Here is a 27,587-nt window from a genome sequence, read left to right as displayed (position 1 = left end):
GAAATCATCTTCCTACATCACTTAGGGATCAAATTAAGAATGGTGCATTTTCAATGTAGTTGCAGAAAAGGGCAATTTCTGGGTTGGTGGATGCACCAGGGACTCGGTCATAGCACAATGAACATGAACAAAGCCAGATTTCCATCATAATGCCACCTTTAGATTCAAACTCAACAATTATGTTTGTCCATATTTGGCTTCAAACCGGATTAAAACAAAAATAAATGACGATCAAAACAGAGCCGTTCTGCCACTCATGAGGTCTTGGCAGAGGGAGGTTCTGGTTAGTCCGGGCTGTTAACCAATAAACTTAAATAAGTGAATTCCTCAGGATCTTCCACACAGTGTCCATAGTGACCTTACAGTGCTGAATAGAAAGCGAGAACACACACGCTCATTGTTGCATAGGAAGTCACAAAGTAACTAATAGCGACTGCGCCATATTACACAATATAAATCATGACACTGCCCGAGAATGACTCCTTTCACAGTCATAATGACACTTTACACCTCGTGCTAATTTCTAAACTTGAAAGAAAATCCGAAGAGACTCATAAGCCATTGCTAATAGCGAGTCATCGAAAAATCTGACAGTTGCTATGAGATATTATGAGTGTAAAGTCAGAGTGTAATTGCTATAACTACCGTTTCCTCCCACAGCTGTAACCATTCTGATGAGAGCTGAAAATGTCTAATTGCGATATCATTACAGACTCCTTTTTCTTTGTATTTTGATGCATATACAGTATTTTTGTGCATGTGGGGCTGGGTGATATAGCAGATACGACTGATATATTGCTGATAACAGGTTGTGAATATCTTTGGATTTTGATGCACTATTTGGAGTCTCACTTTAAACGGTTTATTTGAACAAACTAATTCTTGTCTTTGATTAAATGATTCATTTGTGTCAGAATTGTTTGTGGAAGTCTCATTGTGACATTGTGTTATTATTAACATGGTGAAATATTTAATAATAGTTCTAATGAAATGAAAGTTTCATTACATACCACTCATAATGTTTATTTAACCAAAATATAGTAGACATTTTTAAAGATCTGTTCAAAAAATAAAATAAGAAAATATATTTTTTAATGATTTGATATAGTTTAATAATAAAATGTCCTTACATTTTATTAAAAAACAGGTGTTTTATCTTAAATATGACAATGTATGAATTGAAATGTATAATAATTATTATTATCATATAAACTCACTGGCCACTTTATTAAGTACACCTGTCTAACTGCTTGTTACACAAATTTCTAATTCCGAGCATCAGAATGGGGAAGAAAGATGATTTTGACTTTAAACATGGCATGGTGGTTGGTTCCAAAGTGCTGATCTACTGGCTTTTACGCACAATCATGTCTAGGGTTTACAGAGAATGGTCTGAAAAAGAGAAAATATCCAGCAAGCAGCAGTTCTGTGGGTCCAAATGTTTTGTTAATGCCAAAGATAGGAGGAGAATGGTCAGACTGGTTCGAGCTGATAGAAAGGCAACAGTAACTCAAATAACCACTCGTTACAACTGAGGAATGCAGAAGAGCATCTCTGAATGCACAGCATGTCGAACCTTGAGGCGGATGGGCTACAGCAGCAAAAGACCACAACGGGTGTCACTCCGGTCAGCTAAGAACAGAAAACTGAGGCTACAATTCACACAGGCTCAACAAAAATTGGACAATAAAACGTTGGAAATCTGCAGCAACTGCATGATGTCATTAGGACCAAAACCTCTTAAGAATATTTCCAGTACCTTGTTGAATCTATGACCCAAAGGATAAAGGCAGTTCTAAAGGCAAAAAGGGGTTCAACCCGGTAGTATTAAGGTGTACCTAATAAAGCGTCCAATGAGTGTATAGCAATGATAGTAAATATAATTACTGTTTATTTTCTAAACAACTGTAGATTCATTATTAACTAGATTTTTATTGCATTTTAGTTCTTGCATTATACATAATAAACCTGCTTGGCTAAAACAATCAGATTTCTTAAAAAAAAATACAGCTTTTTAAAAAATGCATGAATATTGAGATATTTACAGAATACTATCAGTTTACTATATTGCCCAGTTCTACTGCTATTAAATGTTTTGATGTTATGTAGTCAAGATTGTGCTCTTCTCGACTTTTTCAGACCTGTATTGGAAGTACGTGCAGTGTGATTATTTACCTGTTGGCGAGGCGAAGCACGAAAAGCTCAAGGAAGGCAGAGTCAATCAGCATGTTCTGGTCGTCGTGGTGAAGCTCAGAGAATCCAGGCAGCCGTTCAGCCCAGCAGCGCGTCACCTCCATAGAGCCGGTTAACACTCTGTAAAACATCTGGATCTGCTGAGACTCAGACAGACCCACGGGCTCCACCGCACTGAACTGCAGAGAGACAGATGAGTATACAAATCACAATCACTCAGTTGAATGAACTACCTGTGGATATGAAACCCTCTGGTTTTGGACATTCACTAAAGTGGAGGCAATTTTATATTTACAGTCACAGTGACTTTTAAAAACGATTTAATTAATTTAAGATGTCTGACAAAAGAGTATCTGGAATGTTTTAGGTTGATTGAGACAATACTTTTTTAATTTGAGTTAAAGCTTTAGTGTTTATTATATATGTTTTTGCAAATGTATTATTATTTTTAATTATATAAATATATACAGTAGTTAGGTTCATAACATTTCTGCCTATGTAATGGTAAACCTTTGCAAAAACAAGATATTAGTTAGCTATGTTTATCATGAAAAATACTTACAGTAAAAGACATTTTTATAATCAAAATGTGTTTATTAATATTAACAAACATTAATAAAATGTATTGTACATCAATAGTTAAAGTTAATTAACTAACTAATGTGAAATACAGGACATTAATGTAAAGTGTAAACAGAATATGTTTTATTTTAAATATCATTTATTTAAATGCAGTTCTATTATTACATCATCATTAATATAAATACGAATGAGAAACATTTTTAACATTTAGATATTTTATTTATTAATTTCATTTATTTAATTATGTATTTTTCTGTTAATTTTGAATTTAAAAAATTGTTTTAGTTTTATGGCTATAGCTTTAGTTTGAGTTCATTGTTGTAACCCTAGGTTGGAATGTTTACCCTTAGTCTCTCTCTTAAAACCAATTATTTTGGTGAAAAATAAATAAACAAACAAACAATTGAATAAGGAAAATAATAAAACATTAGGTCATCGAACAATTCATGCAGCAAATAGCTAAACATTGATTTCCAAAGCCTAGTCTAGACTGAAAACAGCACACTCAGTTACCTGGCTGTAGTCTAGCTCTCGTGGTGTGGACTGGGAATAAGCGCGCACCAGTGCGTTCAGCAGGCTGAGGGGAGGCGATGGGGGCGACGGCTCCGGCTGCAGGGGACTCTTTGGTTTAGATGGCAAGCGACCTCTCCTGCCCTTCAGGTTGTCTGTGCGCACCACTGTGCCAAACACACAACCAAACACATAGGTTAGACAACGCACATACCTCCCACACATCTAAATATTACTATGGACCAATATTTGAACAAATCCAATAAAACAATGCTATATTTGTGATGGATGTTAAGTTATGTTTAGATTTATTTACATAAAAAAAATTCAATGTGTTTTTTTGGATTGAAAATGTTTTCTGACTGACCAGTAGGGGGCAGCTGAAATCAGCATGTCTGCAGGACATCAATGAAATGGGTTGCAAGAACATTATAATATAATATGTCTGTCCTAATCAGCAGATAAGGTGGTTTATGCTGTGATATTTTGAAATAACATGATATCCATGCCTAAATTCTGTGTAATTCCTGTGAGCCTGTGACTGTCCTGTGTGCTGTGTTATTACCGGCTCAGAATCCGCTGATAGACTGTGATTGCAGAGGCGAAGTATTGCCGGTAAACACCTCCATTATACTTTAATTCATGCATTCATTCTAACCAACCAAGCCAGCTATGGCTCCAATCTGTATTAATCCACGGCGCATCTGTGTGCGTTTGCGGGTTTTAAATCATTAAGGTAAAGAGTGTCTATCTCCTTTGCATCAGTCTCTAACTAGAGGTCCAGCTGGGGTCATACGCACCGGAGCCCATTGTGTAATAATTGGCTTGAGTGGCTTGGCTGGACACATATTATAGGTATGTGTATGTGTGTGTGTGTGTACCTTCTTTCACCATGCCTACACTGAGGCACTTCTGGAAACGGCAGTACTGGCAGCGATTTCTTCTCCTTTTGTCCACAGGGCAGTTTTTACTGGCCAAACACACGTACTTTGCATTCTTTTGCACCGTCCTCTGCAGCCACCGACAAGAAAAAGAGGAGGAAAAAAACAAAACAATAAGCCAACAGGTCTAAACATTTTATTTATTTAATTAATTTGATCCCATTTTGGGCTAAGAATTAAAAAGGAAGCTTGCAGGTCAGATTTTAATTACAATGTGAAAAAGCTCCTGCTCCATCAGGATAATTAGATAAAATTAATTTCCCAACATGCTTTGCCTGCAGGAGGGACAATTTTATTAGCGCAAGCCACTGACAATGAAGATCAGTGCAGAGCGTGCTGAGGCTGCTCCCGCGAGACATCCCGCGCCGCGTGATAAAATTGTTTGTGAAACTCGCGGGTCAGCTCACGGCACCTCGGGGTTTTGGCAGATCGTGCCTCTCCAATAACCCCCCCTGGAGTTGTTTTCTCCTCGACTGGGTATGTGCGATTATTGCTGACCTTATTAAAATGAAATAAAACGATCTGCGAGTAAAATAATGTAGGAAAGAGGAAGCGTATGACAGCGCTAAGCTTCAGACATCAAGAGCACGTGCTAGCTACTGCAGAGCCAAGAGATGTTAAGCGCTTGCGTGAGACCAGTAAGTTCTGTGGTGATTAAGGTAAGATCCAAAACAAACAAAAACAATGCTTTAACAAGCTCCAACTGCGGTCAATTTAGTGGCACTAAAACATACATCAACAATGCTGGTTTCATTGCCCAGTTATTCAATTACCAAGGCTGCTAGTAGTTCAAATGAATTTCAAAAACACAGAAGCGGGAAACAATCTTTAGGATGGCCATCTTTGGTACAACTTTGAATACCTTTTTGCTTTTTTCCCATTAAACATCTTTAAAGTGGTAAAGTTTAAGTATGCTAAGTGGCTAATGGCTAGCGGTGACCATTTAATAATAGACTTTTTTTTTATTTTAAACTTCTTTACTCATCCTCTACTTGTTTCAAGTTTGTTTGAGTTCTGCCGAACACAAAATGAAGGTATTTTGTAGGATGTTGGAAACTGGTAGCTGAAGACTTGGAAGTTGAATAATGGAAGTTATCAACAGAACAAAACACTCAAAGATTTGGAAACTAAATATGTTATAAAATAGCCTATGTTTTATACAGAGTTATTAATGAAAAAACTCAGTCATTTTATAATTTGGATGGTCCGTTGGGTCATGCCTCTGTTTGTGGCTAGACCACTCGATCCATGATGCCAACAGTCGTACGGTGAGTAAACGAATATAATGAATGAAAATACAAAGGCCTATACGGATAGACATACTGTATAATGTAATGCTGTACAGTACAAGTAATTTGCGTGTTTCGGTTGTCTCTATTTTAATTGTTTTGTGATGATAAAGATGGTGTTTTGTATCTGCCTGATTCTGATTTAACTTTCTTTTTCCTGCGGAAATGGGCGGGTTGTGTGACATTTAATTCATGTCCTGGCTCTCACTGACCAAACAGTTGAAATGCGGCTAATGTAAATGTAAATAGTAACCCAATTAATTCCTCCAATCAGAAACAAGTTAGAGTGAACCTAAAAAATATACAATGTCAATTTTCACCTTAACTCATGGGGTTATTCTGTAAATATGTTCATTTTTAAAGTTTGGTTAAATGTTTTGAATTAAATATATATTTAGCTAAAAAAAAGTCAAAAACTTCAAGGAAACATCTGTAACACTGACTTTTTGCATTTTACTTAATATTGTCTTGTCCTTATTAGTGATAATGTTGATTTTATAATTAGTTGGTAGCACTTTTCAATAAGGGTGTATTAGTTAATATTAGTTAATGTATTTACTAACATAAAAAAACAACGAATAAAACATATATTACAGTATTTGTTCATGTTATTTAACATTAGATAATGAAAAACAGAAGTTCATTGTTAGCTTGTTAGCTCACCGTGCATTAACTCATAATAGCAAGCAAGAATTTGGATGCTAATAATGCATTAGTAAATGTTGAACTGACTAATAAATGCTGTACAAGTATTTTTCATTCTTAGTTCATGTTAGTAAATAGATTAACTAAAACTGAAATCTGATTGTAAAGTGTGACCAATGAATTAGAGCACCTATATTGGCATCTGGTAGAAATAGGCATTATCAAACAGTCTGTAATCAGTAGGCCCACATGGAATCTCTGCACGCAGAAATCTGCCGATTTTTAGCCCATTATTGAATCTGTTTATTTACTCGTGTAAATTATTCTTTTTTTTATTATTATTTTCAGTATAATTATTGGCTAATATCTTTTGACTTTATGTATTTTAGTAGATATATTATATGGGAGACTTGCTTTGTTTTTACCAAATAAGTGGATGTTATTGGATTTGCATTAAAAACATAAAAAGTTTAAAAAGTTTTTTCTTTTCTTTAATATATTAAGTTTTTTGTTACGATACTCACATAAATCCGCAGATTTTAAAAAAATTCTGTGCAGAAATAGCAAAAAAAGTCAGCAGAGTCTGTCTGGCCCTAGTAATCATTATAAAAAAAAAAATTAAAAAAAAAGTTAAAATTGCTCCCAGTTTTTTTCTAAATGAGTAAAAATCATTTTTTTTGTGTGAACTGCCCCTTTAATATTTGATTTCTATTAAAATATTTTTTAAATCAAACTATAAAGAAATCAATCATTCCACGCTTGCAGCTGTTTCTAACAGGTGTAAATGAAATCAATTAAATCTCCCGTGTTTCGCAGAAAGCTGGATTTTTACCGTCAGGTGAAGCTAAAACTCCCACCCACACCCACATTATCCATGTGATTTGCACGGTTTCTCAAATTTCACTTAAATTGAACATAAAACTAGCAGAGCGGCTCTACTAGAGTGGACTAATCTCCCAGTGGGCACGCAAATGCACTTGTTAGCTCACGGAGTCTACTCGGTTACAGCTAAATTCACACTGATTCAGTATGACTTGATTAAAATACAACCTGTGGAGCACATCATCTTGAAAACACCCTGGGCTTAGTCTGAAGAAAAAAAAAAGAAGAAAAGAAACAGCACCTCGTCGTTTCCCCTGCACTGCACGTATGAGTGGAGCTCTGCTACTTTACGATTCATACTGTGACACGTTCTGTCTGTCGGTCACAGTTAGTGTACTGTCCACAAAAACTTTGAAGGTTTTGTTGCTGCGGGAGCTCATGGAAACACATCTCATGATGTTCATAAATTGAAATAAGCTGTTTTACGTATGATTAAGTGTCTAAAATGTCTGCATTTTTTGTTTATGTAGTTTAAACAATGACACAAAGCACAATCGTCACTATTACAACGGGTTTCTAACTTTTTTAAACAGAAAAGAATATCTTAGGTACCTCCTATGCAAATATCTCTCACTTTTTCTCCACAAAATTTCAATCAACTTCTTTTAAACTTTGAAAATTTCACATGTAGTTTCATGAATATTCCTGCAAGTTTTGACACACTGATTTGTTGTGGAATATGAGAAAAACTAAATAATTACTGGTCAATTTGATGCTCAATTTCATGGTTAATGGTAATTGCACTAACCAAAATAAACATAATATAATAAAAACTAAAAATACCTTAAAAAAAAAAGTCAGTAACATTTACATTTATGCTTTTAGCAAATCCAAATGTATCATTCATGTAGAAGGCATGTTGTATTTACCTTATTATTATAAATAATTGTAAAACTCTCTAAAAAACTACAAATCATCCACAGAAATGTAACTATAAAGTAAAAGTTCCAATGGGGATGTTCGCCGTAATGACATCGAAGCACCATTCTAGATTCACTTCTTAAAACCAACGCAAGAAATATTTAACAATCTAAAAAATCATTTCCCATGATGAAGAACCATTATAAATGCAAACCACTTTTAATTACAAAAGGTTCCATGGCGAATAAATATTCAATAAAACAATAAATGCCAATAAAGAACCTTTATTTTAAAAGTCTATGTCAAACAAAAATCTAAACTAACCCAAAATTTAAAAAAAGTATGAAGTCAGGGTGTCTCTGAGAGTATTAACATTTACATTTATGCTTTTAGCAGATCTAAATTTATCCTTCATGTAAAGGGCTTGTTGTATTTACCTTATTATTATAAATAATTGTAAAACTCTGAAAAAACTACAAATCATCCCCAGAAATGTAACCTATGATAAAATAAAAGTTCCAATAGGGATGTTTGCAGTAATGCCATTGAAACGGGATTCTAGATTCACTTCTTAGAACCAATGCAAGAAAGATTTTACAATCTTAAAAATCATTTACGGCGCTAAAGAACTATTATAAATGCACTTTTAATTACATAAGGTTCCAAGGATGATAAACCTTCAATAAAACAATAAATGCTGATTAAGAAGCTTTATTTTTAGAGTCTATGTCAAATGAAAATCTAAAAAACTACTTTCATTGTCTAACTACCATCATCCTCTCATGCGCGCACACACAGACACAGGGTTGCGGTCCAGTGCACAGCAGGGTCCGTAGGGTCGGTAAAGACAAGCAGTTGTGGATTCATGACATGTAACATGTGCTAATGGCCCTGTCGCACATTAAAACCCCTTAGGGAAGTTATATCCCGCTCTCCTCGTCCTCTCCTCCCCTAATCAGAGATGATCAGACTATCTTCTCTCGCTCTCTCCTCTGGGTGTGTAATTAGACGTGTGTGTATGGCTGTTCAATAGGAGAGGTGGAACTGGGTCATAAGTGTGTGTCTGCGTGTATTGCGCACTTAGACTGTATGATAAGACGAATTGAGCACATTTTAGTGCGTTTATTATTCAGTACTCTATAAATGCCACAATACAGCCGCAAATGCACATTTGTATTTGTTGTGGCTCATTTAATCGATGTAAAGCTAAAGGAAAGTGCTGGAGATGAGTTCTCATTCAGTTTTGAGCAGTTAAGAGCTGTTAAACTTTTATTCCAATGGAGGTTTTGTGAATGAGCGAGACTGTCTTCAACCCTCCATTAGGTTAATATTCAGAATAAATATTCTCTCGTTATGAGTCACAGAGCAAATTACAAAACAAATAAATGGTGTGAAAATAACTGGTGGTAGCAGATAAACAAGACAGAGTGATTCGCCTTTTTTTAAAACTATTTTTTCATTGTGAAACAGCAGAACAGTTTGTATTCAGATGTAAAGTAGAGCCATAAGTAAATTGATTTAGTGCCCGTTAATAAACATAAAACTAAAGCAAAGGCGAAATCTGAATAATTTTAGAGGATAAATTCATGTACACTCCATTAAAAATGTTACTCTAAAACCTAATGTAGTAGGAATCAACCTGCATTAAAAAAAAATCACAATAAACCCCCATTTACGAGAATTCTTCAAAGGATATACACTGCCTCACAATACACTGGCTTGCATTTAAATTCACCTGCTAATATTTATATTGTGAGTTAATGAGTTGCCTGAGATAATTAAATGGCGAGTGTGTTTTGTGAGTTAGGGGTGACAATGAATGTGTGCGTATGCATAAAAATAAGTCTGCTGATCGTCTAAGACTTGCCAGTGTGCATATGTCATTGTTTGTGGATGTCATTTGTGTCTGCGTGCATGTGTGCCAGCGTTGCAGTAATGGCTTCAAAGCCTCAGGCTTACCAACCCCTGCTTTTATTAATTACTAAATAAAAACTAATTGTGAAACTAATTGAAAAGAGGCATAATTTATTTCTGCACCAGACCACAGGCCATTTTCAATTATTTCAGCTCTGCCACTCTCGCTCCATCCCTTTCATTGTCAGTCTTTCAGCACAGTCTCTGTGTGTTTTAAGTCTTCTCGTTGTTTCTAACATATAAACCTAAGCAAATTAAGAACGTGAATCTCAGAGTTTTAAATAGCTGTCAAATATATGTTAAAGTCTGGTAAGTCTGTTGAAAATAAATCCCTTTTGCCGTCCTACGTTCCAGGCTCTCCTCAGTCTCGGTGTGTGTAAATGTGTGTGCGTGTGTGTTTCTGGCTACATCTCCAAGCTGCTGTATTTTAAGTGCGCGCCGCTGTCACACCTCTCACTGGTCACCGAGGGAAACGACCCTCACAGACACTGTGGCAACCGCCGCTCAGACGATTTGTGAGAGCACTCAAAGACACACACACATACATTCACACTCAGTACACACAAGCCAATGAAAAAGCTGAGCAAACCTGCCACGGTCTGAAACTGAAACTAAACAATCTTTCATTTTTTTAAAATCATTTCTGCACATCCTCAAATGCTTTTTTATTTGTGGTTAAGATCATATTACAACCCCCTCTTCAAAACAAACAACTAAAACACACAGAGCTCACTAAAGAATCACTATTCATATGGTTGGCTTTAACCTTGGTTCAAATGTCCACGGAGTGTGTTTCAATGGTTGGTTAGCCCTGAGCCTCACACTCAGAAAACGAGGTGCGATCGGTGTAGAGCGGTTGTGAGCCTCTTCAACCAAAAGCTTCTTTCAAACCAAGAACAAAACTAATGACCACTAATGAATACACAATCAACAAACACTACACTGACCACATAAGAGACACTGATCAACACACACTGCACAATAGTGTGCAAGTACAAGCCTCTTACACTCCATTTAATGACAGACACACTCACATACACAATGAGACGTGCTATTCAAATTAGCCACACACTGAGGAATACATATCAATCAACATAAACTGCAAACGCCCACATCAGCTTCCAGCTAACATATTACCATGAAAAAGTGTAAAGCAATATGGGAAATCCAAATAAGAGGTTTGCTAACTGGCAAGTATTTTCCATCAGTTTTAGTCAATCGCAGCTTGCTCAGCTTTTTGTGCAATGTTAAAGGAATAGCTCACTAAAAAAAAAAAACAGTATTTGAATGAGTTGCCCTGGGCCAGCTAGGGACCCTCAGCAAACTTTCTAGTAGGCCTCAGAATTTTTTTGTATTCAAATAATAATCTGTTTTTTTTTATGAAAATATGTAAGATATTTATTAAATAAATGTGAAAACGAGCACTTTTGTCACAACTTACTTTTTTTTTTTTACCGTTTTTGCATTTCAAAAAAGAAATAAAACCATACATGTGGTTGACATGAGGGTGAGTAAATGATGACAATATTAACTTTAGTGTGTAGTTAGTCTGCACACTGCACGCGACATTCGGACACGACTGTTGGCATACGCCCGCCCCCTTGTGGCAGTCGTACAGAATATTCAGTTTTGTCGTGCACCATGGGAAGCTGATTTTCGCGGTGGTGTCCCAAATAAAGGAGTGTAAAAGCAACAGCCTTTATTCTCTATGCGTTCATCATGGTTGAATGAATAAATGAATGAATAGTAGAAACTCATCATTGCTATAATAATTTTGAGAGATTGTTAAGACAAGATTAAAAATAATAACGTTTTTTTATTACTCATTTATGAATAGATTTTTTTTAATGTAGACTTATTTCTAATTTAAAAAATAAAGAAAAACTCCTATTTCTCATCTCGCACCCATGGACCTGCTTGGACAACACTAGAATACATCACATCCGGACGGCTGGTTGCATACGGTTCAGAAGCAGGAGTTCAAATATTTTAACGGATCTGCAGCTCAAATCGGAGCTCCAGGACTACTCTCCATTGGAAATGAATGACTTTCCGTCTGTTGCTTGTCGTTTGCTGTGTGCAGTGGAAAGGCTGCTTAACATGTTAACTAAAACTCTCTTATAATCCTCCTATTTGCACTGAACAGAACTTCTTATATGAAGCTCTCTGTGAAAGTGTGTGTCACTAAGGATTATTATGCATTTGCAATGGCATACTTGTGCAAGCAATAGTGACAATGATGGAACTCTAGGTGCGTCTGTATTCGATACAACGTAGGAAAACAAAAGCCCTCTGTCCAGCTTGGATGCTGAATTCTTACCTTGAAGAAGCCTTTGCAGCCCTCACAAGTGCGTACGCCATAGTGCTGGCAGGCTGCGTTGTCTCCACAAACCGCGCAGGTTCCTTCTCCAGAGCTGGTGCGATTTGGCGGCGATGGCAAACTCTCTCCCAGAAGCGGTGGACAGTGGCCCATGCCCAGAGAGCGAAACGCCAGGCCTCCCGGCTTACCCATGTTGATCGGGTACATGTTTGAGTGCGTATGGGAGTGCACGTGTGAGTGTGCATGTGTGTCCATGTTGGGTGGCACATGTGAAGACGAAGAGGAGGACGAAGGAGAGCGTTCAGGGCGCAGCGGAAGGCCGATGGCAGTGTCGTAGCCGCTGGTGGAGGGTGGCACCGTCTGCTCGTAGAAATGAGGGAAGCGAGGGCTCTTCAGCGGGCCTTCAATCAGGCAAGGTTGGGGCACTGGGGGAAGACTGTGCTCATCCCACAAGAAAGAGCTGCTGGGTGGGCCGGGGTGAAGCGGCGTAGGGGGCGTCGAAGGGGGCGACTGTTTAAAGTACATGGAGCTCCCAGGTATTGCTTCGTCAGATGGTGCCATGGGTGGGAAGGACTCCTCCTCTTTCTTGATGATAGGGCGTTGAGGAGGGAGTTGATACAGACAGGAAGGTTTGGGCTCGAAGCCGCCCTCCACAAACACATTAAAACTGGGTAAGGAAGTGGTGGCGGCCGCCGCTGAGATCTCTCCCCCACTGAGCTCACACTTTGTGTAGTCTGTCGCCATGAGGTCAGCGCTGTAGTCACCATGGTAGCCAAAGGACTGGGCAGAGTAGCTGGACCCATGGGGTGGAGGGCCGTACTGGGCCTGAACGCAGGGCATGTCTACTGAGATGGGGAGAGAGAATGGGAAAATGACTATCACACTGCTTTTATTTTGTCTTTTGGTGTACAGAGCATGTGCTGTCAATCATGGCATTTGAGTATTATTTTGTTAGTGCTGAGTTAGTAGATAAACCATTCGCCAGGAAACGTGGGTTAGCCTGTGAGCTGGTGGGCACACATGCAGAACAAAAAAATCAATTCCTCATTCCTGGCCTTGACTCTCAAAATACGGGAAAAAAAAAACATCTGATTCAAATGAAGTTCAGTCATTATTTACTCTAACACAGGATGTAAGATTTTTATTCTCCAATAGAAAACAAAGTTATTTTCAGTGCATTTTTTTAGTTTCTCAAGCTGACGTCTCCATTTAGCCGTGACATAAAACCTGGTTGCCTAATTCAGAGCTGGTCTACTAAAGATATTTCTTTGGCTTTCTAATAAATACCAAGGTAAAACAAGACCTGTGGACAATGCTTTTTATGTTCAGGTATAAACTGGAAATTACACTCACCCATAAAGAAAATGTGAATTCTGAAGCATGTTTATTTTATTTTAAAAGAAAAGTGTATTTGTAATAAGTGCCTATACATAACATGCGTATTTGTTGGCCCAGCAAACAATTTTGTGTTTAATAGACATCTAATAGACATCTAAACACACACAGCTTGACTAAAACAAGGCTAAACTTGGGCTGTCAGTGAAAATCTAACAGACATCTAAGAATAGGCCAAAACTAGACTAGTCGTCAATTAGACAGACTTTATATCATTCATTTCTGTTTATTTGGTGAATAGTCTAGTTTTGGCCTATTCTTAGACATCCATTAGATTTTCGCTGACAGCCCAAATTGTTTTATTGCTTTGTTTAAGCCAAGATGACTATGTTTAGACGTCTATTAGATATCTTTAAAAACAAAAAATGCTTGCTGGGTGGAGTTTAAGCTGCAGTATCGTCAAGCTATATCAACCACAGACCCTATTTTACGCACGAATCTAAAAAGCCCATTAGGAAGATTTCAAAGGATCTACTGTTGAATTAGTCTTCCAGGCTTTGACGACATTGCAGGCAGAATCTGTTCATAGAGGTTTAGAACAACATGAGGGCTAATAAATGACGACAGAAATGGAATTTCAGGCTGAACTGTCTTCTTAATAATTATGTAGCCTAATTCACTGAAATGCCTCCTTCAAGTAAGTTTTTTTTTCTGGATTTAAACTTCATGAGACTTTCTCACAAGCAAACACCGTCCAACCCATCAAGCACACATATCCTATATACCTAACAAATCAGTCTTTGATGACTTAAAAATACGCATAAGTGTAAATATGCAACGCTGCACAAACAAGAGTTCACTTACTATCAAATCATAAAGTCTAAACGCTTTGAGATAAATATCCATGATACTCTATTAATTAAATTCGCACCAAGCACCATGAAGTGATCTCATTAAAAGCCATTAGGAAGTCCCTTGTTGTTTCTAGTAGGCTGTATCCTGGGCCAGCTCTGTGCTCCAGGAAAAACCATATTGCCAGCGCACTCAGAGTTATATAACTTACAACTGTGCGCCTTTACACAGCTGTTTAAGTGCATCTGTGCAGAGCTACCTGAGTCCGTGAGGAGATAATGTGTGTGTGTGTGCGTGTGCTTTGTTTGCTTATTTTCCCTAGGTGGGGAAGTGTACACAGACCCGACTTTGGCTTGACGCTGTCGTGTAGTGACTCCGTAATCCTTGTGCCTCCACCACGTCATGTGTGTTTAGTAAAATCAGGAGGCCTATCAATTATGAACGGCCCTTTACCTGTGATGACTCAGACTGGTGCGCGCATGTTCCTTTTTCTACGCACATCACTGCCTATGCATACAAATCGTACAGCATCATGGATAACAACAGATTTAATGTATGTCTCGACTCTGGATTTAAAGCATAATGAATAACACATATATTTTGTTCACACCTTTTTACCTATTTAACTTTGACCACTATTGAAACTATTGAAAAAGGTTTTTTTTAGGCCTATTAAAAACAACAGGAAACTTTCTTATCATTCACCTCATTTAAATATAAATGTTGCTAATAATAACTATTTTTATTATTGCATTTTTTCAATCCTAAATTTGTAGAAGAAAGCATTATAGATAACATGTAGTAGCCTACTACAATTTTGGTAATAAATCAATAAATCACTAAATAAATGAAAATTGAAGGCTACTAAAGTATATATTTCAATGTACGAATTAGGTATTAAATGACTTCTAGGGGTTTACAGTTTAAATTATATAACCTGTCACTTTTTTATGGTGTCTTCCTTAACCCAAATAAGTAGCCTACTAATGTTTTGGCTCCCCTAGATAACCGTCAACTAGCCTAGGCCTTTTTTTTTTTTTTTTAAGTCTCCGCTTTAAATAAAACTAATGTTATTATTAATATATGTGAAATGTGTAAATAACTTAATTATAATTCCCAGGACTAAGCCTATGTATTGTGCATGTATTGACTGCTATACAGACAATGATCGAGAAGGTGTTGCTATGGTTACTGGTCGCATATCTTTAATGCACAGTGGTTAATTTTTAATCCAATATTCAAATATTTGTGGTTGTTGATTGGAGACGCTGAAAACGTGTGTATGTGTGTGTGTGTGTGTGTGTGTGTGTGTGTGTGTATATATATATATATATATATATATATATATATATATATATATATATATAAAGCATGTTGCCAGCCTATTAAAAGGGGCACTTTTTTGTAGTTATTTGCCTAATTTTTTTATTCAATTATGCACTTTGTGCATTTTAGTGACAATTTAAGAACTAATCTTTGCTGAAAATGCTTGTCGGATTGTGATCATAACTACACTATAAAATTTTTCCTTCAATTTTGTCATAGTGCTTACCATACTATTTATTTACAAATTAGGATTTAAACTGTAAGTCAATCCAGTTGTATAAATATTGTAATTAGTATTTGAATAAGGAAAAAAATATACTCATTTTTAAATACAAATAAATGTATTATCTTCCATCATTTAAAACTAAATATGAATCTGTAAAACGTATTTTAAAATAAAAAAACTGCAGCCTATAGGCAAATAACAAACTGGCCAGCTCATTTAACTTTCCTCAGTCACAATTAGGCCACTTAAATAATTAAAAATATAAAATGTTTTAAAGCATTCTTCTTTCAATAATTTTGACAATTGATGATGGTTTAGCAGTCAAAAATGGGATAACTGAGCTCATGTTGAGGTCAAATTCTGGACTTTGTCAGTGGGTGCTGGCTACGGGCCTATACACACACACACACACACACACACACACACACACACACACACACACACACACACACACATATATATATATATATATATATATATATATATATATATATATATATATAATTTTTATTTATTTATTTTCTTTGGATGTAGACTAAGTAAAAGGTGGCGAAAATGGGGAGGGGGTGGAGATCAAAACCGAGCTTATAACATCCCCATAATTTGCAACTTGACGTTTTACGTCAGAGTGAGGTGCCAAAGCGCGGGCGGGAGGGATTAGGTGCGACCCTTTCATCGTCATAGATACTGACGGAGGAATGGATGTTTGAGGTCAGTCTGTCTCTCGCTAAATGGAGAACTGCAAAAGTGAGTCAAACTTTCATGACTGACATCACACACACAAATATCTCCCCAACGAGCACTTGGGAAACATTTGCTTCAATGCTTATTTAAAACAAGTCATTCTTATTTTAAACTCACAATACATAAATCGATCAAATAAACGAATAAACAAATAAATTTAGATAATACTCAATGGGTTGAAAAGAATGTCAGTCAGCCATATAAGCACAGACATGCTGATAAACTTGCTTTAAATTAGTTTTGGAATTTGAAGACAAAATTGCGTTAAGCACAAATATGGCATTCAGCCGGTCAAGGTCTTTTCGTCCAATTTAAGAGCTCAGAATGTGTACGTCTAGACAAATCCTTACATAAAAAAGCGGGACCTGGCTTTCTGTCTGACTATCTCTTGTGTGTATCCGTTTATGACTTGTTTGTGCACGTGCAAACTCCACAGCACGTCGATTCTCTACATCAGCTCCACATTTCACCATGACACGGATAATAAAAAATGAAAACGCAGCCAGCATAACGTAAAAAGTCAAATTATTAAGAAGGTCTAAACCACATAAAGTCATACTGAAACGATGCTTTACAGCTCTAGTGTGTGCGCGCGCGTGCACCAGACAGAGAGCCTCACACAAATACACACGCAGGCTTATAGAAAGCGCTTTAGAGGGATGAAACAGTTTCTAACCTCGAGGTGTGCATTTTAGATGGACAAAATGCAGCTGTTCCAATAACTGTGATCGCTTGTTCATTGTCAGAGTGCCATAGATCTAACAAACAAACAAAAAAAATAAATAAATCAACGACAAAATAAATAAATGCATGACACGCTAACCAGTATAATTTTGCTCTTGAAGCAAACAAAGGCAGCAGCACAAATATATTTGCGCAAACTTTCACTTTCTTTACACTAAGACAACAGGACAAAGCATTCTGACAGGAGCACACGAGGTTGCTGTGACCATAAAGAAGACTGCCTTATGATGATATTATCATAACTGGGAAGGTACAGAAAAAAACTATTATATAAATTCCACTCGTTCCAGGAATTTGAACACAAATACATAGGCTACCTTATCTGACATAAAAACATGCAACCACCATCTGCGCAACTCGTGTTTTAAAAAGAATTGAATGCAATTTGCTGAGGAATGTTGAACAACGACAATGTCTTTAAAAACAGTGCTGTTTTTGCATTTATTTTCAGAACAAACACAAACAAAGCTCAAACATTTTTGTTCTAAAATTATAAAAATAAATTCTTATGAATTAAATATTGCTTTTATTATAACAGGACAACTTTTTACTTGTCATTTTAACAAATACAAAGATAGGCTACAACATGTAGAACTGGGGTATCATAAAAAAATATACTGTTCAGGTATATAAGGCTTTCAAAAGCAGCAACAAAAACTTGGTAGCAGTTTGTTTACATTGACTAAATGTGATGATATTGAAACGACCTGTATTAGCCTACAGCTTAATTTTAAATGTTTAAATATGCAATTGTATGTGAAATATCTTATAAAATGCCCTCCGGAGTGGGAGAGATTTTTAAATAGAATTGTGGTATACCTGATTGGCCTTTTGCTCGCTGAATCGTGGTCGGTTTTTCGAGTGGAGGCTGCACGCGTCTGGGGTTCGGGGCTGCTTCAGCACACGCGGCGGGTGAGGTATCCGGTAGCCGGGACCCAGACCTGGGCTGCAGGCGCTCTTCCGAACCGGTGTCTGAAATCGGGAGCACACAATGATTTAGTTCACTGCTATGACATAAGGTCAAAGTAGTGGCAAAGTCTTAGAACTGGCAGAATGTTAGCTAGAAACTCAAGAGTTTTCTGAGTAATTTTAAATGAATATAATTTATATGCAAGTGTGAAGGTGAATAAACAAGGTTAAAGAAGCATGCGGTCTGCTCCAAAACAGCTACCATTAAAAGTATATAAGCAAATAGTTGTCTTCTATAATAACAGAACTCCTTGAATATTTTCATAAAAGATGCATGGGTTCATATAATTTGTTAATATGTATGTTATATAGCACAGAAAATATACTGACATATTCAGATTATGTTTACTAAAACACTCCTCGATTGTATTCAGAAATACTGAAATATAATTTAAACACAAAAAGAAATCTTTTTTAACAGAAATATATTTAATTTAACGACGATGCAATTGCAGCCTTTTTAACAAGTTAACATTAATCACAAAGTGCACACCAAGCACAAACAAAACATTTTGTAACAAAATGTTACAATAACCGTTTTGTATTACATTCAAGGAAAACGCTAAAAGAAAAAAAACCCTGAAAATCCATTAAAGTGAAGATGTGACATGCAGTGTTTGAGCTCAAAAATAACTTTATTACACAAACTGCTAATACGATTTACAAAGGACTATTTGATTGTTCCTTCTGGTGCTGCACTCGACCATGGAGTTTAAACCGCTCTGAGCGTCTAATAAAATACGTTGCCATGCAGTATTTGTTTTGCTTTACCTCAGAATAACGACAGTCACAGTGACGGCTGGACAACATTCACCTGGGCACTCACAGAACTCCGACTATCCTCGTCTTCGGTCAAATAAACCCACGCGCGCAGAGCTCAAGAGTTTTTAAAAGCGACTAGCGCCCCCTCCCTGACAGAAGAAGCGCGCTCTCACAGCCTGCCTTGTCAGGCATTGGGCACTTTCTCGACCCCTCAAACTACTTGAAACAATACATAGAAACCTTCATGGTTAGGCAATATCAAGACTTCCGGAACTAATTTATGATTTGACTTACAATTGAAGTGAGGAAAGTAAAAGACGGGAACACATTTTGATCATTTTGAGTCGCCTCACAATTAATGCTGATATTAACGGATGCTGATATAAATAGGATGGCTTTCTAGAGACTTTATTACTTTTGCATTTGAGTTGAACCATTGCCTGATTGGGGTCATGTGTGATTTTGACAGAGCGTGATTGAGTGTGTACGCATGGAGCCGCCGGTCCGCTTGTGCCCCGGTAACCTAGAGAACCGCGAGAGAGCACTGAAGCACGCGCTTTGTAGAGGCGCTCCGTTCTCCGTTCAATAAGCGCGCGAGATAGAGGCTTTCCAGCAAACACACAAAAGAAAAGGAGAGAGTGGAGATAGAGGGATGGAAAAATACAAGTACATTAAATTAGCTTGGAGAACGGGATTTGACACCCGACAGAGACCTTAGGGGAAGAGACCAGGCTATGTACTCCGTGACCCGATCTCGCGTGCTCCGTTATAAAACTTTAGCAGAAGAACAAGTCATTTAGGTCAAAATCAATATATTGTTGTATCACATACCTCATGAGGGTGGTTCTGGCACAGCTGTTACTATTGGTATTTGTAGGCTACAGGCAGTGAAATAAAAAGTAACTTTACTGTCATTCATTTGTGTGCGTAATAGTAAGTGCCCCTGCATCGTGTTTTGATCTGAAATTCACACCACATTGGCTACTGTAGTAAAGGAAAATAATTTTTTAAAGGTTTTATTCCAAAATTAAAGAATTTAAAGTCTTCTAAAAGCAAACAAACGCTTGTTTTCCTGACCACAAGTGAACTGATATTTATCTCATAGAACACTGTTAGAAGAATAGTGAGAGTGGTAAATATGAGAAGAAAACTAGACGACATGTTGACAGTTTGTGTAGGTTAATTATTTCTGATAACTGTGCACATGTGTTCATTGTGTATGTTCGCGTGCGGTCCTTCCGTTGCGTCAAGATGGAATGAATGAAGCGCATGTAGTCATGTCATTGAAACGTGGTAAAAGCGATGTTTATGAAACTAAATCATATAAATGAAAGTATTCTAGATACTGCTATGAATGAATATAAAAACATTGGCACAATGTTAAGTCGGGTTTTTGAGAATTGTGGAGCGCTCAGCACTCTCTCCTTCTTCTTGGCGCATCTCACGAGACTCTCTACCGGCCCCGCGCGAGCTCACAGCGGTTTACCCGGGTGAGGAAGAGGCATCCCATTTCCATGACAACCTGTGAGAATATTATAGCCCCCGTTTCGCAAATTAAATTCGCATTCGGTCCCTCTATCAACAAAGATAGCGCAGAAATACAGCTCGTTTACGCGCTGGACATTCAACAGGTCCGCACCTGAAAGTTCTTTATGTCATGCACAAATATATGAATGGAGACCGCTATAGAAACACTACAAGTCACCTAAAGCATGTTGTCAGGGATTTTAAAGTGTACAGTTGTGTTTTATGCTCTATAAATCGTATAAAATTAAAAAATACTACTTACTTGATTTCTGTTGACGGTCCGTCTTTACATATGTTTTAAAGCCCTAATAATTCCTTGTGCATATCCAACCGAAAATTGTAAAAACTGAAAAAGTGGTTGAGTAAAAGTTGGTATTAAAGTAAAAAAGTTGATGATTTTTCATTTAAAAATATTACTTGACCGATTTTCCTTTTAGCTATGAAGAAAAAAAGTACTCCGTGGTTCTGTCAGCTCCACTATAATAGTGTCGGCGTTAGTAAACGAGAGGATGCGCTGAGCTTAAGTTGCAATGTGCCTTTGTTTATGTGGCGCGCTGAGCGAGAGAAAGTCTAATAGCACATTTATGTGCGCCTGGCTTCTACATAGCTAGAGTGGAATGCGCTACGTCAATGTGACGCCATGGGAGAGGTGACGTCGAGCCTGCACTGTCTGCACTGTAGTCCCCGGCCTCTCTGGTACAGTATACACATAAGCCGTACAGTCCTTGCCAGGAGAGAGAGGAATAGAGTTGGTCTTCTGACTCTTGGTCAGAGGTTATCAGAAATCGCGCGGTAGGGCGTGTTGTCTGTTGCTTGCTAGAAAAATATGTGTGTCATATTAATTCTATAGCTTAAGAAGCTATTTTAAAACCTTTTATTTTTATCAGGTGCCAAATGATTAAACAGTATGATTGTAATTGCATATTGAACATAGTTATGGCCTCCGCAGTGTGTCATGCTATAATAAATACTCTGATCCCGGTAATAGCCAAACGTTAATCATTGCGTGTACACGCGGTATAAATGAACGTGTGCGTTTGTCAATGTCTTTCAAAAAATACTTGTAAGCAATCTTTCATTGCAGAAGCTAGTCCATAGAAAAAAACTACGTTGTGTTATTATTTTAATGTTAGGCATATCCCAAAATTACCCTTTTTCTGGACGCAAACAAATTAGTAGAAATTTATCCAATATAAATTATAAGGGTTTGAAGCTGAGTGGAGTTAAAACACCAAAGTGCTTCCGGCGTGTACACTAAACAAACTATTAAATTTAGCTTGCGTACCTCGTAGTACAAAAAAACATCAACAAGAGCCAATCACGGGACACGTAATTTCTTGGCCACGTTCTAATTCTGGCCAATGATCAGCTCCCGGAGGCGGGGTGAGGGCATGACGCACTGAGGCGCGTGATTGACGCAAGCGATGTTACTAAATTTAGCAGCGGGCGGCCCGACTGTGTGAGATAGCAGATCATTCATTCATTTTGCGAAAGGGCGGGTCCGTTTATTTTAGACATTTGATTGTGTTCCAGCCAATCCAAATATAGTCGTAGACAGGTATTTTTAGCGGAAGCGTGTCCCCGTTACCTCTTACCAGGGAACAACCTTATGATATCCCGTGCTGTAATGGGAGAAAGTAGAGAACCGATAGCCTGTGGGTATTTCGCCCGTTTGCTCAAAATGAAGCTTTTTTCTTCTGCAGGGTTATCTCTGATGTCTAGCTCGCTTGGCTTTGCGGAGAAACAGAATAGTGCGGACGTCCCGAGGACACTAAGCAGGACAGGTTTCGGTTGTCTAATTGTTTTGGTACATCGATTGTTGTTTAGAAGGACACTTCGTACTTAGTTGAGTCTCGCATCATAGTATCGTTAAGAATCAACAACCGTCTTTTAGCTAACGTTAGCAGGAAAAGTCGATAAATATCAGCAGGAATTGTTCTTCGTTAGTTCGTTAGAAACTAGTAGTAAACAAGTCTGTTTTCACGACGCACAGGCAACATGAATGTACAGCATAAATGACTGGATGAAAACTCTGCCTATTATTTTTCTTTTTGGAGCGAGCAATTGCTTTATTTTTTGCTTCTGGTGTTTTACCCAGAATACAAACACTTGTTTATATTGTGACTATTTCCCAACTTCAAGAAGTCCAGTGGTCGGCCAAGTGGTCTGTAGCTGTGGGGAACATGTTCCGCGTCGAGATCTCGGGGTTTGGGTATGGAAAAGGTGCGCGCGCGCGCGCAGAGGGAAACTCGCTCCTTTTAGCTTTTCTGCTTTGCCGTCACGGGGAATCCCCTCTCCGTGACCTTCCCCCGCCTCTTTAGACGCTTAAGGAGCTAGCGGGCAAACCGGGTCAAGTGATAATAGCTTCGTTTCTGAAAAGACAGGTTCTGCTTAGTGTAGTTAGAGACAACTACACTCTTAAAAACAATGTTTTTGAAACCTTTTCATTTCAAACTGTTTTATTATGTTGGGAAACGCATATTTAGTCTATCAATAGCCTATATAATATTGTTTAGAGAATATAAATAATGTTTCTTTACGTTATGAAGCATGGTTCTTTTAAAACTCTTCAATTAAAGATTCCTTGTGGAGCCCAAACCAGTTAATATGTTGCATCACTACAGAAAAAACGAACTTTTGCAAAATTTTATTGAAAAAAATGTACTAAAATGTTTGATACACATTTAAAAGGGATAGATTCCAGTACTGGCATAACTTAAATAAATTGGAGAAAATAGAAAACAAAAAAGTCAGTGTGGTTGTCATCAAAGTCTCTGATTTGGCAAACCAAAATATTAGGGAATGTTACATTTTAAAATCATGGAATGTGTTCAAATAAAAAAAACGACTCTTTTAATTTTAAGTCTCTAAATGCCATGGAAAAGTCATGAAAAAGGATTGGTCAAGGTGTAGAATTGTTTAGTCTCAAAAATGAAAGTATAATTGTGATATGTTCATCTTTAGTGCGATTTAACTGAACTCATTCACTAGTTTGTTTGAATAAGAATGAATCCAAACTTTCGTGTGCACCAAATAAGTGAGCTTAAATTGCTCTTCTCATCTACTTTCAAACAACAGGGTGTCCGCAGGGTCTTAAGTCTTAAAATGTCTTAAATTGTAAAAGCTAAATTTTAGGCCCTATAAAGTCTTAAATCTACTAAAATGTTGTATTGTAGGTTTTAAATCTTTTTTAACAGGTCTTAGTTTTCTTTTGTTTATGTATAGCTACACAATGTTTTGTTCTGTTTTTGGTAAGGTTTATAGGGTTTGTAAATGGATATATTTGAAAATTATTTAAAAATATATTTAAACAAATTTATTATTATTGTATTATTGAATGTATTAAATTTTAATAGTGTTTTTGATAGGGCAAGTGAAAGTCTTCTCTAATTTAGACCTGTATAAGTCTAAAATTTCATTCACAATGGTCTTTAAAATGTCTTAAAAAGTCTTATATTTAACTTGGTGAAACTTGCAGAAACCCTGAAACAAACTCTGGTGCAGTTCAACTAAAATATGAACACAACGCATCAGAAACAGATTAATAAACTAAAAACAGGACATGATATCACTGTGACCATAAAAGGACTCAGTTCTCAAGCCTGGTTTTTGTCATCATAGTTGTTGATATCGCCCATTACTGTTAAACAGGTGTCTGAAACGTGTCCCTTCACAACAATTCTTTTGATGTTTGGTGAAACTAAGTGCTGTTTTGACTCTTTTGCACATTTTATAAGTTTAATAAATAAAATACTTTCACACTTTTGAAATATTCAGCATAGTTTTTGATGAATGATAAGTTATTTCACACAGTATACATCATAATAGGTGTTTTCTCAAAGTTTGCTGTTTGAAATGACAATGCGAATGCTAAGCTTAAACCAACAGATCTGAACCTCAATTGTAAACAAACTTTTACTTTCACATTAGTTAAATTGCATGCAGCGTAAGGCTTCCACTGTGTCTAGTAAACACATCATGACAACATGATGACTTGCTTTCAACCAATAAGGCCCTGCACAAACCACCACAACATCTGCACCTAATGTTTATCAAAGTAGAAATTCAAATGCTTTTTCATTCTGAAATCACACCGAAACACATTTTACATGGCTATTAGCAATCTGAGTGGAAGTGGCTGGTTTTCACAGAGCCTCGTTACTAGTAAGAATACACTAAACTCTAAAAATATAATTAAGAGGATATTCTTGCTAAGTGTCTATTATTTTCATGGGCAATAAAAGGACATTTATGGAGGCTGTGAACTTTGCTCTTTATATTGGAAAGATTGTGAATTTGCACTTAAAACTCCTACGTTTTCCGGCTATGGTTGTATAATGGATATATTTATGAGTGACAGATATCCGAATAGCTTTTACAGCACTGACTCATCTAAAGGGATGAGAAAACTGGCTTTCTGTATAGGCTGAGGTGAACATGATAAGAGTCACATGATAAAGTCTTATATTATTCCTATCCAGTAGTGATGGATCAGTTTTGTCAAAAACACACATTACAGAACAATGTGCTAGGTATATATACAGTATTCATACACTTAATACTAGTAACTACAGATCAATTGAATAATGTTTTATTCTATACATGGTAATTCAAGTGTATCACAGGCTGACAAGCCGAAAGGTCACACGTAATAAAAACTATTTGTTAGTTTTTCTTGTGTTTGTGAGTGGGCGTTTGTACTTGTGAATGTTGATTACACTCAAGCGATGACCTAAATGTGAAAGAAATCCTTAAAGACGGCATGTAATTAATTATTCTTAGTGATATTATTTTTTTAGAGTTATTTATGAAATGTGATTTAAATCCACATGTTGCTACTGTATGTGCTAGAATGCTGGATAAATCGAGAGCGGCAGTGAGTTTTCTTCTCTTTTTTTCAAGGGGAAATGAGTCACTCTATAAGATCAACTGTATTAGCAGAAAGGGTAGTTTCTAGGAGTGGAAATAAAAATGTCATTTGACTTTCTTCATGAACCCATGCAAAATGAGTTAGTAAGAAATTAATGAGAAGTGAAAAAAGATGCATTTACAGAACGTTTCCTATATTGCTAGACAGTATTTAAGGGAGAGCAGGCCGTCTTTCTTATCCCTTTTGTGTGCTGATTAAGGGTTTCTGTACTTAAACCATTTGATTTTACAGCACCTATTAATATTTGTTGTTGATTATATGTTTCCGTTATATAGACTCAAATGCCTGTCTATTTCAAAGACAATGGCCACCATGAAAATAAATATATGGTAACACCTTTAAAAAAAAAAAAAAAGGTCCATTCGTTAACATTTACCAACATTAACATCTTGTAGAGCAGTTATTAATAAGCATTTACTAATGCATGTTAACATATTACTTTATAAGATATGTTAATAAAGATTAATAAATATACCCATTGTTTTTCAAAATAGGATTAACTAATGGACCTTTATTTTTAAGGTGTTACCATATACGGGGTCTTCGTTGTTGCATTTTGTACTGCCCAGAGAAGTCAATAACACTTCTGGACACTGTTAACATAGGGCTTCGTTTGGCACAGTACAGTTTTAACTGGCATTTGTGGATGTAACTGCATATTGTGGTACTTGACAATGGTTTGTACAAAGTAGTCCTGAGCCAATGTGGTGATATTGCTTATAGATGAATGAGGATTCTAGATGCAGTGCCACCTGAGGGATAGGAGATTACAGTTGTTCAGCTTACGCTTGCACTCTTGTCCTTTACACATTGAAATTCCTCTAGATTCCTTGAATCTTTTAATTATGTTATGCACCATTGAAGGTAAAATATCCATGATGAACAATGTTTTAAACATTTTAATAATTTCTCATGTATTTATTGATAAACTGGCGATAATCGGCCCATCTTTGCTCCTAAAGGACTAGACCTCCCTTGGATGTTGCTTTTGTACCAGATTATAATTACAATCATTTGTTGACATTACCCGTTTCAAATCACATCATTATTATTTTACCAATTTACCTGATTACTAACCTTAAATTGCTCCTTTCTCAACTTTTTTGGAATCTGTTGCGAGTTTGAATTGCAGGAAAGGGTATGTATTTACAAATGAAATGAAGTTGACCAGACAAAACATAAAATATTTTGTGTTCACATTATCCGCAATGGAATACAAGTCAAAGTAAATGAGGAAATCACTACTTTCTTTTTTTGTTTGCGTTTTTCATACTGTCCCAACCTTTTCTAATTTTTTTAAACCTAGAAGATCAGACCACAAATGATTATAATCACTTTTAAAAGGTTTTTTTCTGCCCAGCTGACAAACAGTAAAAAGATTAGCCAATCAAAATCTGCTAAAGAGCTTAAAATATTTAAATATACAAACAACAAAGAGCAGCTCACTTATTATCATGCACAGACAAGGAAGCTTTTATAATTATATATTTTTGGCCATTATAGGTTTATTTGTTTAATTTTTTTCAAAATGTGATGCAAGCAGTCCTACTTTGACTGAACAATTAGGGAGGATCTACCTTTCACTCCCTGTTTTTCTTGCTTGAAGGGATACCCCAGGATACATACAATAAAAACCAGAGATATATACTACATATACTTTTACTAAGTGCAAGAAAGACCATGCCAATAAATTGGATGAAGCCACACCCTCCAACAATAGTACAGTGGATAGAAAAACTTGAATGTATATATAGAATGGAGTATACGACTGCTCAACTTCAACTAAAACTGGATGTTTTTAAACAAAGATGGGCACCTGTTATGTTGTACCTGAATAGGACATAGTATTTCTATGTATATCTGTAGCCACATATATATATATATATATATAAAAAAATTATATATATATATATATATATATATATATATATATATATATATATATATATATATATATATATATATATATTTTTTTTTTTTTTTTTTTTTTTTATTATTTACATCTGTGGCTACTGTCGTTTTTTTCTGCTGCTGT

At 36.5% G+C, this 27,587-nt stretch overlaps 1 protein-coding gene across 9 annotated transcripts in view; it reads right to left on the bottom strand.

The window, feature by feature from the left end:
• The window catches only part of nr4a3 (nuclear receptor subfamily 4, group A, member 3), a 31,798-nt gene extending 10,601 nt beyond the window's left edge, over positions 1-21,197 (bottom strand). Inside the window, exons 1-7 of one of the 9 annotated variants that reach the window (XM_009292332.5) lie at positions 19,105-21,197; positions 18,184-18,336; positions 17,297-17,378; positions 12,138-12,982; positions 4,167-4,296; positions 3,289-3,452; positions 2,176-2,372 (exon numbers count right to left, since the gene is read on the bottom strand). In XM_009292332.5, coding sequence (XP_009290607.1) covers positions 2,176-2,372; positions 3,289-3,452; positions 4,167-4,296; positions 12,138-12,982; positions 17,297-17,378; positions 18,184-18,336; positions 19,105-19,143 — 1,610 coding nt within the window. In that variant the 5' untranslated portion in view covers positions 19,144-21,197. Of the gene's footprint in view, positions 1-2,175; positions 2,373-3,280; positions 3,453-4,166; positions 4,297-12,137; positions 12,983-17,296; positions 17,379-18,183; positions 18,337-19,104 lie in introns of those variants that run through there. The other 8 variants (XM_073924945.1, XM_073924946.1, XM_073924947.1 and 5 more) reach the window with 8 other exon arrangements.
• Between the last annotated feature and the right edge of the window lie 6,390 nt (positions 21,198-27,587).

This window comes from Danio rerio, chromosome 16 (genome assembly GCF_049306965.1).
Source record: "Danio rerio strain Tuebingen ecotype United States chromosome 16, GRCz12tu, whole genome shotgun sequence".
NCBI classification, from domain to species: domain Eukaryota; kingdom Metazoa; phylum Chordata; class Actinopteri; order Cypriniformes; family Danionidae; genus Danio; species Danio rerio.
The sequence above is the reverse complement of the archived record's forward strand: the minus strand, read 5'-3'. Positions and strand labels throughout refer to the sequence as shown.